At 46.5% G+C, this 15,726-nt stretch overlaps 1 protein-coding gene across 3 annotated transcripts in view; it reads right to left on the minus strand.

Annotated features, from left to right (window-relative positions):
- Positions 1–4,876: 4,876 nt before the first annotated feature.
- The window catches only part of MKLN1 (muskelin 1), a 117,554-nt gene continuing 106,704 nt past the window's right edge, over positions 4,877–15,726 (minus strand). For all 3 annotated transcript variants that reach the window (XM_030480963.1, XM_030480966.1, XM_030480967.1), the window contains one exon: positions 4,877–14,034. In XM_030480963.1, the coding sequence (XP_030336823.1) occupies positions 13,913–14,034 (122 nt within the window). In that variant the 3' untranslated portion in view covers positions 4,877–13,912. The remainder of the gene's footprint in view (positions 14,035–15,726) is intronic.

Consider the following 15,726-nt stretch of genomic DNA (forward strand, 5'->3'; position numbering starts at 1 on the left):
CAAGACCCTGTGTTGTGCCATAAGCAAATGAACACATCCAGACCCGGCTGGATGGGAGGGATGCAGCAGTGCCAAGGGATGCTCCACCCTGAGGGATGGGTCCTGAACCCAGTAGGAGACCAGGAGAGGCACAGCAGCTCCTTGTATTGATGCAAAGGGGAGGGAGAGGAAGAGGAATAACTCCTTGAGCACATTCCTCCAAGGAAGGCTGAAATGAGACCAAGAGCGGTGCCTGGTCACTGGCCCAGGCACGAGGTTGGGGGTTTTGGATGCTGCAGAGGGACTCTTCATCAGGGACTGATAGGACAAGGGGTGATGGGTTTAAACTGAAACAGGGGAAGCTCAGGTTAGATCTAAGGAAGAAGTTCTTTACTGTGAGGGTGCTGAGGTGCTGGCACAGGGTGCCCAGAGAAGTGGTAAATGCTCCATCTCTGGCAGTGTTCAAGGCCAAGTTGGACACAGGGGCTTGGAGCAACCTGCTCTAGTGGAAGGTGTCCCTGTCCATGGCAGGGGGTTGGACCTGGATGAGCTTTAAGGTCCCTTCCCACCCAAACCAGTCTATGATTCATGGTGCATTCCCGTACAGAAGTGTTGATTGCCTTCCAGTCATTACACAGCAGCATCTCACAGCCCACATCCATCCTCCCCTGAGGCCGTGGGTTACATGCACCGTGATGGTTTGTGGGTTTTGTGGTCATGTTTTCCTGCACGAGCAGCAGAAGAAGGAAAAGAACAGCAGCACGAGCCAGGTATCTTGGTGGTATTCCAGGTTTTCCATTGGTAAAGCCCTTGGTGTTCGGTTTAGAAGCTCAGTCCACACCCTCAAGCTCTTCTTCAGTAGTCAGTAAAATAAGAGACCAGCAGCAAAGCTGGGACCGAGCTTTGTCCTGCAGCCCTTGGTCTCTTGTCCAGGTTTCCCTTTGCTGTAAGTCTTTAAAGGGGAAAAGAAGAATACACAGGAGCAGAAAGTGGTTGGACTGAGGCTGTTTCTGGTTTTCTACTCCCCATCACAGTTCCTGAATGGCTCTAAAAGGATGGGGAGAGTTTCCCACCTTAGCTCTGGCTTCAGGGAAGTAGCTCAGACCTGGCAGAGGCAGGGATCAGATTGGGGCTCCATCTTCCAGCATATGGGAAAGGGAGGAGAGGATGGGAAGGTCATTTGGGTGAGAGCATCTCCCAACACGGGAGGATGTGGTGGTCCCAAGCCCTCTGCAAGCCAGAGGAGCTGCAGATGAAGAGCAATGCCTGAGCATGGCCTTTCCTCTCCCCTGTTTGCCATAAACCAGGCATTCACCAACGCACAACACCCGATTCCCTTCAGGCTCTGCCACCAAGTCAACACGATGTGGATCCACTCCCACAACTGCCCTGAGTGAGGGAAAAGTGGAGCCAAGCAATGGAAAAGCTTGGAGAAACCTGGATCGATTCGGTCCTTGAGAGTCCACATGAAGGAGAGGGTCAGGGTGGGACAGAAGGTGGCAGAAGATGTGTCTTCTCCAAGGGCCTGGCTTTTCTCCCTTCTCTCCTGCACTGAAAGGCAGCGAGTTTGAAGTGTTCAAACCTATATATTTTTGTATGTAAATATTCCTGCTACTCATCAGCAATGTATTCAGCACACTTCACTTATCCCTGCACTGCACTGTGGGGAAGTCATTCTGGAGGGGATGGGGGGTTAAAAGACAAAAAACAAGGAAAGAAAAAGCTAAAGGCCAGTCTGGGAGGGGATCAAATTCAACACAAAGCAGGACAACACCTCCTGCCCTCATAACCCTGTGCCACAGCAGCACCAAGTTCACCTCTTTAGCACTGCAGCAAGGCTCAAAGAGCCAGTCTTGGCATTTGCAGTTGCTCTCTGAGCGCCTTCGCTTCCCTGTTGCCCCAAGGAACACGGTGACCTCGTGTTCCTGCCCTTGGCGTGGGATAAATGCAGCCAAAACACAGGGTTTTGGCCACAGGAGCTGCTGTAGGGATGCCCCTGGCAGAGCATCTCCAGGCAGTAGGGTTTGGGCACGTGCCTAAAGATCCCCCTTCCCAGCAAAGAGATGCCAAAGTGCTTTAATGAATCAGGTCCAAAGACTTTCCACGAGAATCCTTCACAAGGCTTGAGATGAAGCAACCTGAAATCTTTCCTTGCAGAGCCCAGTGGAGATGCTGACTGCTCAGCAAGTGCTTATAGTGATTTCTATTTGAATAGGAATTGTACATTTATTTATTTTTCCAGACACCATATTTTTAAACCACTAATATTTTATAGTAGATTTTTCCTTCCCCCTATTTAAAGAACTATTTCCATGGGAAAAAGAAAACAAAACCGTATGTTTTTTTACGTTGAGAGCATTCTTTTTTGGGATCAAAAAAGAGAAACAATCAGGTAGGAAATGCAGCGATTGAGCATCTTTGGCCTTAATCCTTCCCGTCATAGACTGTAGCCATAACTGTTAGACCAAAAAGAATAGGTAAAACAAATCTACCCCAGCATTTCCTTCCTCCCTTCCCCACGCTCCTCTTCTCTCCCCCAAACCAGCTTTAACATCCCGACACGTTGTACAAAGAGATTCTTGCTCTTACCTCCGGGTGAGAGTTTTACAAGCAGCTCAGCTGTCCTTGCAAGAGACTTTTCTATCTTCAGATTCACGAGGAACGTGTAAATACTTTAGGACCATTTATCTCCCGCTCACAGTGCCATGATCCAAGCGCTGAGGTGGATACTGTGACTGTGGTTGCCTACAGAAGACATAGAGAGGATAAGACATAATCCATAAGGGACTGCAGAAGGAGAACCTATTTCCCAAAGGCGGCTACCCGTTGAACCTTGCACATATACTAGAGCTCTTACGTACTGTATAGCAGCATCTCTCACGGGGACAGGAGTCTGATTTACACTGGAATTTACTGAGGAACTGGATTGTAGAGATTATTCTTGCATTTTCCTACAAATATATTTTGAAAGCATCATGTATTTCTGTCAATAAACGTTCTTATGTAAAAGGCTCGTTTCTCGGCTGAGTGATGGAGGTGTTACAACTGCACGTGGTTTGAGCTTTGGAAACGCAGCACAGGGTTTGCAGGCTCCCTCTAGCAAGGATATAGGAAAACACTGGAGGAGAAGGAGCAAAACCAACCCAGACCTTCAGATGTAGGAAGAACATGGGCGACATGGTCTAGTGTGAAGGCATCTCTGCCCATGGCAGGGGGTGGAACTGGGTGATCTTAAGGTCCTTTCCAACCCAAACCATTCTATGATTTTCCATGCAGAAGGAAGTAAGATAATGGTGAAAAACTTCCCTTAATTCAAACCCCAGAAGGCTCAGAGGGGTGGGATGCTCACTTGATGTAGGCGAGGGCAGCCCCACCATGGCCAGAGCAACTGCTTGAACTATTGGTGCCTTTAAGCTCATGGAGGGGAGGGAAGGGAAGGAGATTGCCTTTGTTACTGCACTTCACCCTAACTCCCTCCTAGCCTGCAGCCTCCCCTCACACTTTTGGGGTCAGGCTGTGGAGGAGGGAATCAAACCCCATGCCCCTAAGCCAAAACACCCTGATGAAAGAGGGCTGCAACACAAGGGCAATAGCAGGGTCTCCTCCAGCAGCAGCCTGGGCAGTGCAGCAGCTCCATTTACCTGGAATAAAGAAAACATTTTGTCCCAGTGAAGTGTCCACTTATACAAAGAAAGAAAAAAAAAAAGAAGAAGAAAAAACCTAATTTGGTTTGATTTAAATATTAATATTCCAGGGCTGGATGCCCCATCCCTGGCAGTGTTCAAGGCCAGGCTGGACACAGGGGCTTGGAGCAACCTGCTCCAGTGGAAGGTGTCCCTGCCCGTGGCAGGGGGTTGGAGCTGGATGAGCTTTAAGGTCCCTTCCAACACAAACCAGGCTGGGATTCTGTGATTAAACATTGATGGTTTGCATCACCCTGTGTTCTAACTCCGTGTGCCTCCTCAATAAAAGTTCTTGCAGCTGCTCAGCACAGGCTGGATTTATGGGACACTGACCCAGCCCATCACTGATTGCAGGGAACAGGGTGTTCTCAGCTGTTCTGTGGTGTGGAGGGACGCAGGAGGCTCCTCCAGCAGCAGCGCCTGTTGCGCAGCCATAACCCACCTCCTCATTGACAATTTCTGCATCTCTACAAGGCCTTCACAGACTTAGAATCACAGAATCATCTGGGTTGGAAAAGACCTTTAAGCTCATCAAGTCCAGCCATTCCCCAGCACTGCCAAGGCCACCACTAACCCATGGCACTGAGGCCTCGGCTACACGGGGTGTGAACACTTGCAGGGACGGTGACTCCAGCCCTGCCCTGGGCAGCCTGTTCCAATGCCTGAGCACCCTTTGGGGAAGGAATTGTTCCTCAGCTCCACCTAAACCTGCCCTGGGGCAGCTTGAGGCCGTTTCCTCTTGTCCCATCCCTTGTTCCTTGGGAGCAGAGACGAGCCCCCTCCTGGCTCCATCCTCCTCTCAGGCAGTTGCAGAGAGCGAGAAGGTCCCCCCTGAGCCTTCTCTTCTCCAGACTAAACCCCCCAGGTCCCTCAGCCGTTCCTCATCACACTTGTGCTCCAGGCCCTGCACCAGCTCCGGTGCCCTTCTCTGGCCCCGCTCCAGCACCTCAATGTCTCTCTTGTAGTGACAGGCCCAGAACTGACACAGGATTTGGGGTGCAGCCTCACCAGTGCCCAGCACAGGGGGACAGTCACTGCCCTGGCCCTGCTGCCACACTGGTGCTGATACAGGCCAGGATGCTGGTGGCCTTCTTCGCTGCTCATGTTCAATCAGCACCCCAAGGTCCTTCTCCATGGGCAGCTTTCCAGCCTCTCTTCCCTGAGGATGTAGCAAGCAACGTTAGGATGAACAGATCTTAAACCAACACCCCTGCTGGCATGTACATTTTTATTAAGAAAAAAAAATGAACAAAATACATTCTCTCCTTATGTACATTACATACAACATAACTACATTTGTAATAGTCCTCATGTCACTCATCCATTTATGTACAGCATGGGGCTTACACATCAACCCAGAAACCATCAGAGATGATTTGTACCAAGGAAGAAAATATCACACTCCAGGCTGAACAAAGATCATCCATTTATCTGTAGTGGAAAGAGCAGGATGGGGAATCACCAGAGGCCAGGAACGATGCCTGTAACCACCACGGGCTTTAGTCTAGTCAGTATTTGACTTGCCTATAAAAACACATGTGCAGGTCACAGCGTTCCCCATGGATGCTCCTTTCCAGCCCAGGGCTGTCTGCACCCCTCAGTTCAGCGTTCCTGTGGTCAGGTATCCAAGACAACAACTGCAGGACACACACCAAAGGGAATTCAGACGGACACCAGAGTCTGGGATCGCTGGAGGGATGCTTCAACGTTGGATGCCAAAACAGGAAACAAAGGCCAAAGTGTGGACAAAGGTTGGACACTCACAACTCCAAGCACTACACAGGGATAACCAGCTTTTGGGACCACATGAGGGTGTAGAGGATGAGATAATGAACATTAAAGGTCCAGACAAACACCACACAACACAATGTTATGGTAAGAGCAGAGGTAACAGCTCATAGAAACAGCTTGAAAAACCACCCCTAACCGGGTGATGGTGTCCAGCCAGCCAGATATTGGTGTTTAACCACAAGCTATCCAGATCCTGTCTATGCTATCATCTAAAAGAGAAGTTATTTCAGCAGTTTGAAAGTCTAATATTCAAACACTGACTGAGGCTCAATGCTTCTAAATGAGGCGCGCTGCATCCGAGATGCACATCACCCCAGCCCACAGGGATGGAACATCATCTCCCATTAACTGAGAACAAACCAACAGGCTCTAACTTTCTACCCTGGCAAAGTGGTCCCCAAGGTCAGGGCCTCCAAGGCTCAAGAAACTCCTACAAACGGGTTTATTTGTGTAATTAAGCTCTTTTCTCTTCCTAAAGGTCTTTCCAGCATCCTCTCATTTCCTGCTGTGGAGGAGCGTGAGCTGGAAGACAGAGCAGAAAATACAGCTTTAGTGAAGAGTAACAAGCTACAAGGGGTTTGTTTTCTTTTCCATTACCCAACACAGCAGCTTCTGAAGTGAAAAGTGTTTTGCACATCAAAACATCAAGGGGAGGGAGACGGGAGGAAGGAGAGGAATGATGAGGGAGAGATGAAGGCAATACTCAGCCTCCACTGCTCCTTTGCCTTCCCAATTACAGTGGCAGATAAGAGGGGAAAATGACTCAGCAACACAAGTTCTCTCCTCCATGGACAGCTAAAAGTCTTCTCAAGCATGGGAGGTCTCCGCACTGCTTGGGGAAGGAAATCAGGCTGTCACCTTTTGACTGCAGGGCAAGTAGAGGCAGAAGCATCATCTGCTGTTCAGACCGGACTATATGCACTGAAGTCACTGACTTGCACCGAAAGTTGATAAGAGCCTTTCGCTCCTTTTAAAAGCTGAGTTTTGGGTTGAAACATCCAAGAAGAAAATCACTTTTCAGCCTCAAAGTGTCTCCTTCAATGAGCAGACCCCGTTCAGAGTCTTTTATTTAAGCAAAACTCAAAATAATTGACTGGATCCTTTGGGAGCCAGTTACAAAGTCAGGATATTTAAAGTGTATTTTGTCACCATTAGGGAGAAAAACCTGTCTATTGGTATTTGGGACGAGGAGCAGACTGCAACCACTGAGCCACTGTTGTGGTCCGGCCTCCCCACCATCACAGTAATTAAAAAGCAGCTAATCTCCCTTAATCTCCCTGGCAGCTTCCAGCAGAAAAGGTTTTAAGAGTCTCTTAAGACCTGCTCTGATAGCTGATTGTGCTGCTCGGCCACCACTGCGTTTGAGCAGTGTTAAACCCAGCGGGCTGCTTTGCCACTGTTACAAAAGGCATTGAGGAGGGGAAAAGAATTGCATTATTCTCTCTGGTGTCTTTGGGGTGAGAAAGGGCAAAAGCTCGAGGTGAAGCTCCAGGACTAGATCCTGGTGTTGCATCACTTCCATTTGAGAAAGAGCCAAAGAATCCAGCTTGCTGCAAAAGTAAACTCTGAGCAGCAGAACTACTTGGTAAGTCTTTCCACAAGACAGACCACATCTTAAACACATACTCCTATGAGCCACCACATTATCCCCAAGCCTATTTCTCTTCCCATTCCCATTGCTACACTGCAGAAATAACCCAAACACCTCAACTACAAGCTGTTTGCTTCCATTGGTGGAAGATTTGGGATGGTGAAAGCAAGTGGCAGAACCCTAGGGCTGATATCATCACCTTTTTCTCTGTCAAACAGCTACCACACTCCTGGGGCAAAGCAAAATACACCCTGCTGAGACAGGGGGAAATGCTGTGATATGGGAATGTGGGATCATGGAGGGGCAACAAGTGCTGCTGTGGGAAATCAGCTCCCACACTTGCCCATCTTTATCCTGGAGGAGGAAGAGCCCTTGGGGAGAACAACGTGAATCCCAAGGATCCTCTCTGTTTCAGAGGCAGCAGTAAGGAGTTTTGCAAAGGGGGCAGCTGGAGCATGATGCCACATGGATAAACTGATGCCTCAACAATCATAACACAGCTCTAACCTTTAATTCTTCAGTGGTACTCCATTAACCTTAGGGAAGTCTGAATAGCATTTTAATAGCAGTGAATAGTCGCACAGGGAAGAGAAAGTCAAAATAGAGGCGAATACCCAAGGGGCCACGCTTAGAGCATCATGCTGGTCAGCATCTATGCTAGTGATAGCTTTATCCTTCTAAATTAGTAGCAAAACCAAACATTTAACCTGGTAGAGCCAGTTCTGAGCTGTTCACTCACATCACTTTTCCCAGGGATGAATTGAGATGTCACACTAGAGCTGAACAGAGTCAAGTGATTTCTGACAGCACTCAAGTAGTTACAGTCTCCAGGTAGTAAGTAAAAGCTGTGCTGACATATAGCAAACAGCTGGAAGCCAAATCATCACGTACCTCTGTCTGGCACCAAGTATAAATTAAGATTTCAGGATACTCAACTGATACACTGACGGCAGCTTAAGCAAGTCTGTGGCTATAGATACTCGGAAGCAGAGCACTGAATTTGGGTCACAGCAAGTATCTGGAGTTCACTGCTAACAAATTGAGTTCAAGCATGCGGAAGCAAAGGAGACAGCAGCAATATGTTACCTCGAGGATCTGTGCTTGGGGAAGATGCTGGCTTGTAGACCTCTACCCCTAAGCTGTATAGCTGGTGTTATAGACAACACACACAACTGCTACCCTCCTCGGAGGTTCACACGTAGAACCAAAGCATACATGGATAATCCAGAACTCCATCCAGTTCTTTAGCCTCTGAGGAATGCCAAGAGCATACCTGCTGGCATCAACTGTGCTGCTTCCTTATGGAACTCTCCAATGGCAATAAGCAGGTCATTAACCAGCTTCCCCTCAAACCGCATTTGGATCCAGTGCTTCCAGATAAAAGCATCTGGAGTCGATTTATCCAAGCCCTGAGCCATGTACTGCTATAACGGTTCCAGTGCAGTAAACCTACATTTTCCACTCCAACTTTTCATTATAATAGAGGCTTTCAGTAAAACAGGGACTTTGCCTATAAGTGATGACCACAACTTGAATCATTTCCAGCCTAACCTTTCCCATGAAAGGATATGATCAACCTTACCATACCCAAAGGCATTTAGATACGCTAACAAGCTTCTGACAGTCCATTTACCTTTCAACACTATTTACAGCTTATGCACTACTATCAATCTATATCAAGAACAAATCATGTAATTGCTCTTAAACTCTCCTTTCACAAAGGAAGACCCGTCTCCAGATTATCACATGTAGTTATAAACTTGGCCAAGTTCCTTCACAGTTTCCATAATCTCCCCCCCTTATGAGAACAGCAATCACGTTCATCTTTTTAACTGGACCCACCTCTGTTTCTGTAATAAGTACAGCTATAAAACAACACAAGCACTTCCAGAGACATACATGAATTGTTTTGACTGTCAAATGAAGTCCTGACAATAGCCAAACATTCCTTAACTGCCGGCCAACTAAGCAGCTAAAATTCAAAGCATACACCGGGGGCTCAAGGTTGCACAAGGCATTTTTCCACTTTGAAAAATGGATGGAAATCTAATGATTTTTTGCCATTTTCCCCAGAAGCAGCACAGAATGACACCAACAGGATTACTCCATGTACAGAGATGTAGTTGAAGGGTGCACAGAGCTAATTCGTACTAGAGGTTACACTTGAGTAGCTCTACAAAAGCATTTCCTTCTCAGTTCCAAACTACAGGAGGCAGCAAGAGAATTAATACCTGCCACCCTCCTGCATTTGAAACAAGCAGCATTAATGCTCATCTTTCTTACAGTGAGAGCAGCAAACAAGTTTCAAGTTAGAACACAGCTCCGACTTTATCACTGTCTGCAGCACTCAGACAGCAGTGCATGATCAGCATTCAACCCTGCGACAAAGAAAACTCCCTTCTCAAAACTTGCACACATCAGGAAAACGGTGCAGAAAACAGCTGTCCCACAAAGCCCTACGGAAAATGCTCTTCCAGAGTCATTACCCTGCTTTGGAAGGAGTCTCTTCTGGAAGAAGAAACAGCTAATGGAGACCCTGCCACATGCGGCTGCTGATTAAATACACAGATGAAGCTATCGCAATCCCTGCCCGCTAGCCTTCTGCAAAGGGCCTGCCCTCCTGCAAATAGGTGGCTCCAGCTCATTTCCTTACTGACTCCTTAAGTCATTACATTTTCAGGCATTTTATTATCATCAGTGACCAAAAAGTTGCAGTTTAACTGAAGCCTGGCACTGCATCCCTGCTCTGGTACAAGCTGCATAAAGGGAAGCTTTAGTATGGTCTTTATAAAGTTCCCTCATTTCACTCTAGTTCTGACTGCACAAGGCGAATGCCTTAGAAAAAGCCTTTCCAACTGGGTCTTCCCAGATTGATGTTCCAAAATGAGAGTGTCATGGTGCTATTAATGTTCAGACCCCGGAGCTAACGTGTACCTGTGCACACGGAGCCATCCTGGGCGCACAGAACTAAATCCCAGATGTTCACGTGCACATCTGGGTATGACTAAACTACACCTACAAGATGCTGTCCAGAGCAAGGGCAAAAGAAACTCTTCAAGACAAAGTTCTCCTTCCTCATTATACCCAGCAAAAGGAAGAGATGCTTAAGGATAAATATGTCACAAATGTTACACCTTTAGAAGGGCCAGAAGATAAAAGCTACAACCACTTTGCCTCCACAGGATCACTATTAATGGCATCCTTAAAATAAAACAGGGCAAAAAGGAGGCTATAACCCCCTCATTTTTAACATCATCATCTAAGTAGGTCTTTCAGCCACCTGCAGAAAACATGTTGGGTCACACTGCAACAGCAGGACTTGCTTGGAGAAGACATTTGGGGAGAACTCTTCAAGACTTCTGCTTCCTGACTACTATACGAGGGGTTGTAAAAGACAAACATTAAGGAACTCGATTATGCATAATCCAAGAGACAAAAAATCTAATCAGAAGGGCTTTATTTCTCTGGGAAAATGTGTTACTTAATAACTTTGCCTATATAGGATATTATTCTATATTTGCATATAGAATAAAGTTCTCCAAAGAGATGATCTACTGAATAATATTGTAAGGGCAGCTATGCTGAAGGCCAGTGTCAGTGAAGAATCAAACTCATGGATCTCAAAAGCTAAATCAAGATTAAAGCCTCGTCTGTATCAAGTTTATCCCACCCTGACTTCCTATAGCTTTAAAAACCATACCAGAACCTTGTAACTTTGGCTTTAAAGACCCCAGTCACCATGAATGAGTCCCCTCCCTGCTCCTTTCTTTTGCAATACCCTTATTTACAAGTTAACATATAATTTAGAGATCAACTACTGGAGTGCAAAGATTATGAGGTGTTAAATCCATACACAGTCACCTTATGTTATAAGGTAGAGGCAAATAGAGTCTTGTCTAAGCTAAAAAGCAGTCTCTGCTCCAGCCTGCAAGCAGTAAGGGTGAGGTTCAGAGACTTCTCACGCAGAGCTTGGCTATTTATACCATTGCATGCAGTGGGCTGTGCAACATTTTCAGGTTCTCTTTTCAGTCTGTACTTCAGTAATTCTGTCCTGATCACATCCAACGCTTTCCTGGAACATCACCAGCATCTTTAAAGATCTGCATGTAATTACATTCAAATTCTCCCTGCCGCTGCTTGTCAATAACTGGCTTGTTTTGAAAGGAACTTTATACTTCAGCGCTCCGAAGTTTTAATTAGGTTTTAGAGCAGGTAGTGCAGCACACACTGATGCAGAGTAATCATTTCATTTTGCCTCCTAAAGGACACAGAAGCAGGAAAGACCCTTGGCAAAGCCACTAAGCTTTCACTCTGGATTAACTTCTCTGGCCACAGGGTGCCTCTGCAGCTCCACGAATACACTGAAGCCGAGCAAATAGTTTCTGCTGGTTAATGCCCAGCTGTAACCCACAAACTGTAGTCGTGCGAGCTGAAATCGATCTGCTCAGGATAAAGGTAGGTCAGTATCTGATCATCCTGAAGTGCTCTCATTAGCTGGGGTTGTCAGTCCTGCAGAAGCAATGTTCACCTCGCTCACACAATCATCCATTTACGCTGTGCTACAAGAACATAAGCTGCCAGGCTTCACATGCACCCTGATGCAGAGGACAATGAGTTTTGATTGAACTTCTGCAACACTAATCAAACCTGACACGATGCTCTGCTCACCAGCACCACCATCCACAAAGCTTCTGGCTTTCCTTAAGTACTGTCTGCTTGCTGTGGCTCCTCCTCTGTCTAGTTGTATCTTTCGGGTTCAGCCTCATGTGTAGTCAAAGACGTACACATAGAAGTTTATGAAGGGCTTGGTTGAGTAGAAAACTGTCACCAAAAGCACAATTCATCATCTAACTGACACTGGAGAATACACAGGGAATGAGATCAAGTGATGAGGAAGCACACCACCACTACCATTTGAAGTACTAGAGGGCTGCAGCATTTTGGCTGGTCGCATTAAGAGGGCTGAGTTCAATCTCAATGGAAACACCACCTCAACTGGAATACCCAGCACCACCAGCATCTCCATTCGTACCACATAAGCTCTACTTTAGTTAAGAAAGGGTCAAAAGTAGCACATCATAAAGCCCGGCAGTGACGTAAAACTTTCCATGTCACTGGAAAACAAACAAAATTGCAATGTTTCAAAGAAACAATTCCATCAGATTCCCTTTACTGCACTATGTACCGAGTGGATTCTCCCCCCACACATCTGATTTGCCACCCGCTGAAGTACACAACGTCTAAATAGTCTCAAGTCACAGATTACCTAAAAACACTGTATTCTTATGGTCCTCCCTGAAGACAAAACAAAGCCCAGCCTCCAACACGTTGTTCCTTTCTAAGTGATTAAACACTAATATGAGGTTATAAATTTATTTCTAACGTACCAGGACTACAAAAGTCACACAAAGGACGTGATCAAGAGGCAATACAATGCAATCAAAGCAAGCAGACACTCGAGCTCTGAAAAAGACACTTCACTAACTCTTTTATTTCAAGAGTCCAAATCATCTTTGCACACACAAGACTTCCATCAAGTTCAACAGGAGTCGTGTAGCCACAGTGGGTGCAGCAACGAAACCCCACTGGCATGAACATCTCTGGACATAAAGCTTTGCAGTCTCATATCAATATTTACATCTGCCAGTTCGCACTGACAGCGAATGCAAAAAGATTCTGCTGCTGGGTATGTGTATCCTTCATTCCACTTGACAGTGCAGCACCAAGCCCTCACCTTGTTTATGAAGAAGGCTTTCAGCAAGGAAGAATATATATTCTATACATATGCATCAGCTTGCTTTCAGAGAGATGTATGCTAAGAAGGCCTCCCTTACATTCAGATCTAGGTCTAAAATGCATTTAGAAGTGAATGAGCTGCACTGCAGAGGGAGCAGACAAGCTGTTGGGAGCAATCCTCTTTACATTTACACATCGACAAACACTGCACACAGAAGCATAGGTGCATGTAAACGAAGACAATCTGCTTCAGATATCCTACACCCAACCCAGAGTCAGGTTGCAGAGGTTGGGATGTGTGTGGTGGAAGACCCAGTCCTGCCAGGACCTGCATGGATTCCCACTGGAAGAGCACAGCAGCAAAACCAGGATGATCCCTGAAAAGGGGCAGATAAGCACTGCACTCCTGTTTTCCCATGGTTTCTCTGAGGTTCCCACTTGCCTGGCAGGTTGAAGTGGAAGCTCCAGAGAACAGAAGGTAGGCAGGCAGGTATTCAGGTTTAAATGGGGTATCAGATGCAATTAGACACTGCTCAGCCTGATTCTGGGACGAGGGGACAGGTAAGTCGTAACACGTGCTCCCCTTCACAGACACACTGCGATACAAGACTCAAGACACAACATTACTATCACCTCAACACGTGCCAGTGTCCTGCCTCCAAGTTATTCAGCTGCTGAGGATGGAGTTGTAGGATAAAGCAATATATCATGACTAGCTACAAATGAGCAAAGAACAATCTTCCCCCCTTCTTCACAAACCCCCAAATAAAACCCATCATCATTACAACCCACAAATCTCAATTTTCCCCTATAGGCAATCATTGCATGATTGGGTTTTATTTTTCATCCTTTTCCCCCCCCAAAAAAAACCCTTTTCATCTCTTCCATTTGCTAACTCAAAATCCAAAGTCAGAAAAAATATATATATTTAGTCAGAAGTACGTCAGTTACATTTTATTAACCTACTCCAAGGGAAAAGCTTCAGGGATTCACCATACAAGTATAAAACCCCTTGCAAACACCTAGGGGTTACTATATTACTTCATCCCAGCAGTCAATCAATGCAGTAAAAAAATGAAAATACTGAAAATGGATGCTTTTCCCCTCTTCCATATGTCCAGTGATTGCTCCATTACAGCGTGATGAGGTCCACCAGGTTGCCTTTAGGAGGGGTCATGTTGTCTGGAAAGAAGTTGACTAATGTGTCAAAGAGCTGAGTTCTCTGCGCATATGTGTGGTCAACATCTGAGAATCCTGGGGGGAGAAGAAAAAGGGGAAATTAAGCCAGTTCTCACTGCTTTAAACCCTCTGTTTTAACTGTGGAATAAGCTGGTTTCCCATTTTGGACAGATGTTCATAGATTCATAGAATGGTTTGGGTTGGAAAGGACCTTATGATCATCCAATTCCAACCCCCTGCCATGGGCAGGGACATGACACACTAGACCATGTCGCCCAAGGCTCTGTCCAACCTGGCCTTGAACACTGCCAGGGATGGAGCATTTACCACTTCTCTGGGCAACCTGTGCCAGCGCCTCAGCACCCTCACAGTAAAGAACTTCTTCCTTATATCTAACCTGAACTTCCCCTGTTTCAGTTTGAACCCATCACCCCTTGTCCTATCACTCCAGTCCCTGATGAAGGTCCCTCTCCAGCATCCCTGTAGCCCCTTTCAGACACTGGAAGCTGCTCTGAGGTCTCCACGCAGCTTCTCTTCTCCAGGCACAACAGCCCCAATGCTCTCAGCCTGTCTCCATACGGGAGGTGCTCCAGGCCCTGAACATCCTCGTGGCCTCCTCTGCACTTGCTCCAACAGCTCCATGTCCTTCTCATGTTGGGGACACCAGAACTGCACACAGTGCTGCAAGTGGGGTCTCACAAGACCAGAGCAGAGGGGCAGGATCACCTCCTTCAACCTGTTTGCTGCTTCTACCTCTGCTAACAACCAAGGCTCCCAGTTCTCCGTCCTATCACTATGTGCACAGACACACACAGACCATGCCACCCCAAGCCAAGGCTGCAATCAAACTACATAAAAAGTAATAAGCAAACGGCTGTCAAGCTCCTTGACAGCCCTGAAGAACTGCAGGAAGCAGGAATCCTCAGGAGACTGCTCTGATGTCCCAGAAAACAAAATCTCTGCAGCTATTTTTATTTCGTGCCTCATTTCTTCTGTCCTCAGGCTCTCCCCATTATCTCCATGCCTGTCTCACCCAGAACTGGTACTCGTCTGGCTTGCAGTTCTTCTTGAGACAAGCTCTGCTGATGGTAGGAGCCCCAAGTCAGAGCTGCCTCTTGGAACAAGGGTGCTCTGCAAACCCCTTTTGTGAAGTGCTGCCTCCTAACAGGAGAGGGTTTAGTCTGGAGCATTGTTTATCCAAATCCTCATACTTAAACCATCAGCAGCAAGAACAATAGAGCGGGCTATATAACGATTTCCTCTGCTTTGTATGACTTCCATCAGTGGGATCTCCATGGAATGCTTATTAATTCAGTGAACTCACTCTTCAGTTAATCAAAGTCAACCAAGTTAATCAAATCAAGGAGGGCTTGGGGTTTTTTTGTTTTATTTTAGAAGCACCACTTGATGTATGTATCTGTAGAGCCAACCTCTGAACAAAGTGTTGTGTCAGGAACTAATCCATCTTTCGGAACACTTCAAACCAGGGGAGAAAACAACGTTCTGAAACTTGAGTGTTCTTCCTTCAAAAGTTCATCAAGTAGGTAACATCTTCCAAATCACACAAGCTCAGCTGAGCTTCCTCATCCAGCTGGGCTCATAGTGCAGTGGGCTTTTTCCTTCCCTCAATTGCTTAGATTGGGAATTGCTGGGTCATTAAAAACTGAACTCATCCATGCTCCTTAGCAAGAGCTCGGTGACTTGAGGACAACACATTACAAGACATAAATTATGCTTACAGCCTTCCTATAGCTTGCCCGGGATTCA

This window comes from Strigops habroptila, chromosome 3, assembly GCF_004027225.2.
Source record: "Strigops habroptila isolate Jane chromosome 3, bStrHab1.2.pri, whole genome shotgun sequence".
NCBI lineage: Eukaryota > Metazoa > Chordata > Aves > Psittaciformes > Psittacidae > Strigops > Strigops habroptila.